General features: G+C 35.1%; 1 protein-coding gene across 1 annotated transcript; it reads right to left on the bottom strand.

Moving 5' to 3' along the window:
• Positions 1–6: 6 nt before the first annotated feature.
• Positions 7–2,015, bottom strand: LOC124895691 (ABC transporter G family member 11-like; the record flags this gene model as incomplete). The annotated part of the gene is made up of 2 exons (XM_047406122.1): positions 499–2,015; positions 7–196 (listed from the first exon to the last, which is right to left on the bottom strand). Coding segments are annotated over exons 1-2 (487 nt in total), but the record flags the coding sequence as incomplete, so codon positions are not given.
• Between the last annotated feature and the right edge of the window lie 13 nt (positions 2,016–2,028).

The raw sequence follows: 2,028 nt of genomic DNA, 5'->3' as shown, positions 1-2,028 counted from the left end.
CCGCGCAAGTGCCAATTCCCAATAAACGTATCAGCACAATCTTGTAAACCCATTTCAATAATTGTGCTCTGCTCTCAACCAGAGTTCGTTTCTCCGATAATGGCATCCTATCAGGGAGACGCAATTGAGCCGAATAGTAAATCATCTCCCGAACCGTTAGCGTTCCAATCAACTTATCATCTTGTGTTACATTTGCCTGTAGTGTATATATCAGAACAATCAGGTGTGGTTCGATCCATTGACCTACATCTGCACAGACAGACTATAGCAATTGTCTCTCACAAATTCTCGTCCTAAACTATACTCTCAAAGCCCTTAGTAGGCTAAAGTCCAAAACCATTTCCTCCAGGAAAAAGTATTATCCAAATATGAAAAATTCATGTTTTCCAACTAAGAAAAAGAAAATGGGGACAAACACGTAACGGTTTGACTCTGTGTTTTCTCGGTTTTGAAAAGAAAGAACGTACATAAGAGTAGAATTAACTAGTAACTACTTACTGCAGTTGCAAATGAGAGCTTAGCTTTACGACCGTTGAGTAGAACTTTTCCAGAGAGAATAGCATTAGAAGCAAGACGTCCAGAGAGGGCGTCAAGAAGCGTAGATTTACCAGAGCCAGAAGGGCCCATTAAGGCAGTAAAAGTTCCAGGCTCTGCATAACCAGTAAGTCCTTCTAATACATTTCTTGTATCTCCATTATTCAGTGTGACCATTACATTAACATCCTTCCAAGCCAGATGAGCATATACCATACCATTGCAGCCCTGTGGTTCGTTTGCTTCTTCAATCTCCATCATTTCATCGTCAATCCAACAGCGTAAATTAAAGAGGAAAATGATGAGTTCCTCATCTAATATATAATTTAATTCTCCCTTTGGTTGTTTAGTCTGTTGTATACCTCTCCTTGAATTGATTGCGTCTTCTTCTTTTAATACTTCTGATGTGTGTATGAAGTATATATGAAAAAAGAACAGCTAAGAGATCAGCTCTACAATGTAGTAATAAAGAAACAATTGAAAAAGATACTATAGTACCAAATAATACACCGTAATAAGAGGTCATTTTTGGACCAAACTATTAACGGTAGAGGCATTTTCCAAATTATTAACTGATGACCAAGAGGGTCACATAGTTTAAGGGCATTTTTAATCACTTTCTATTCAATTTTTAAGTGTTCGCTCGAGAAAATCTTAGAGAAAGGAAGCATGGAAAAGCTGGGAATGATAAATAAATCATTTGTCAACTAGATTTTTTTTTTTCAAGTACACCTAAATAAATCATATTATAATTGCAATGGAGATACAAGAAATGATCTGCATTAAAAATTTTAATACATTACCAATTTCTCCAAACCAAAGGTCTCCCTGGGTTTCAAATGCTATTAGGACAATTAGATAAGAAAGTTGGGATTAAAGTAGTCAACAGGCATATCATGTCAGTAATATTTTTTATTCATTAGATTTTACAACTGACTCAATATAGTCCGATATTTTCCTGGACCTCGAATTGCGGGTGCACTTTACTCCACAAGATATTGTGATGAAATTGAAGATATCAAATTCGAAGTATTTCCTAACAATAATTATTTTTAAAAGACATGATTGAAAAGTGGGAAACCGATGCTACTACTATATTTTTCGTACTTCCTCAAACTTTGGGGCATATCGTCCCTTGAAGTTCAAGCCAGATTCCTTCAATCCTATTTTCAGATTTTTCAACTTTTTCTTGTTGAGTCATATAAGGTTTAATTTATTATGAATTATTTTAAATGGGTATTTGTTTTAAGTTAAGTAATAATAGTATAGATCAAATTTGCCCCGGATTGAGTTGTTTATCATGCTCCTACTTGGGACTTTTGCCATAGATAGTAAAGTGAAATAACAAAGCAAACTGGCAATGAATCCCCCTACTTAAAAGATAAATGAATACAATTTCTACTGTATAAGAAACTTCAACCAGTAATCAACTTGATCTACATGATCTAAAAGCAACCTCGAACTGAAAAAAAAAATGTAAAGAATCCCCACCCC

This window comes from Capsicum annuum, unplaced genomic scaffold, assembly GCF_002878395.1.
Source record: "Capsicum annuum cultivar UCD-10X-F1 unplaced genomic scaffold, UCD10Xv1.1 ctg8364, whole genome shotgun sequence".
NCBI classification, from domain to species: Eukaryota; Viridiplantae; Streptophyta; class Magnoliopsida; order Solanales; family Solanaceae; genus Capsicum; species Capsicum annuum.
This window is presented reverse-complemented; position numbering and strand designations above follow the sequence as displayed.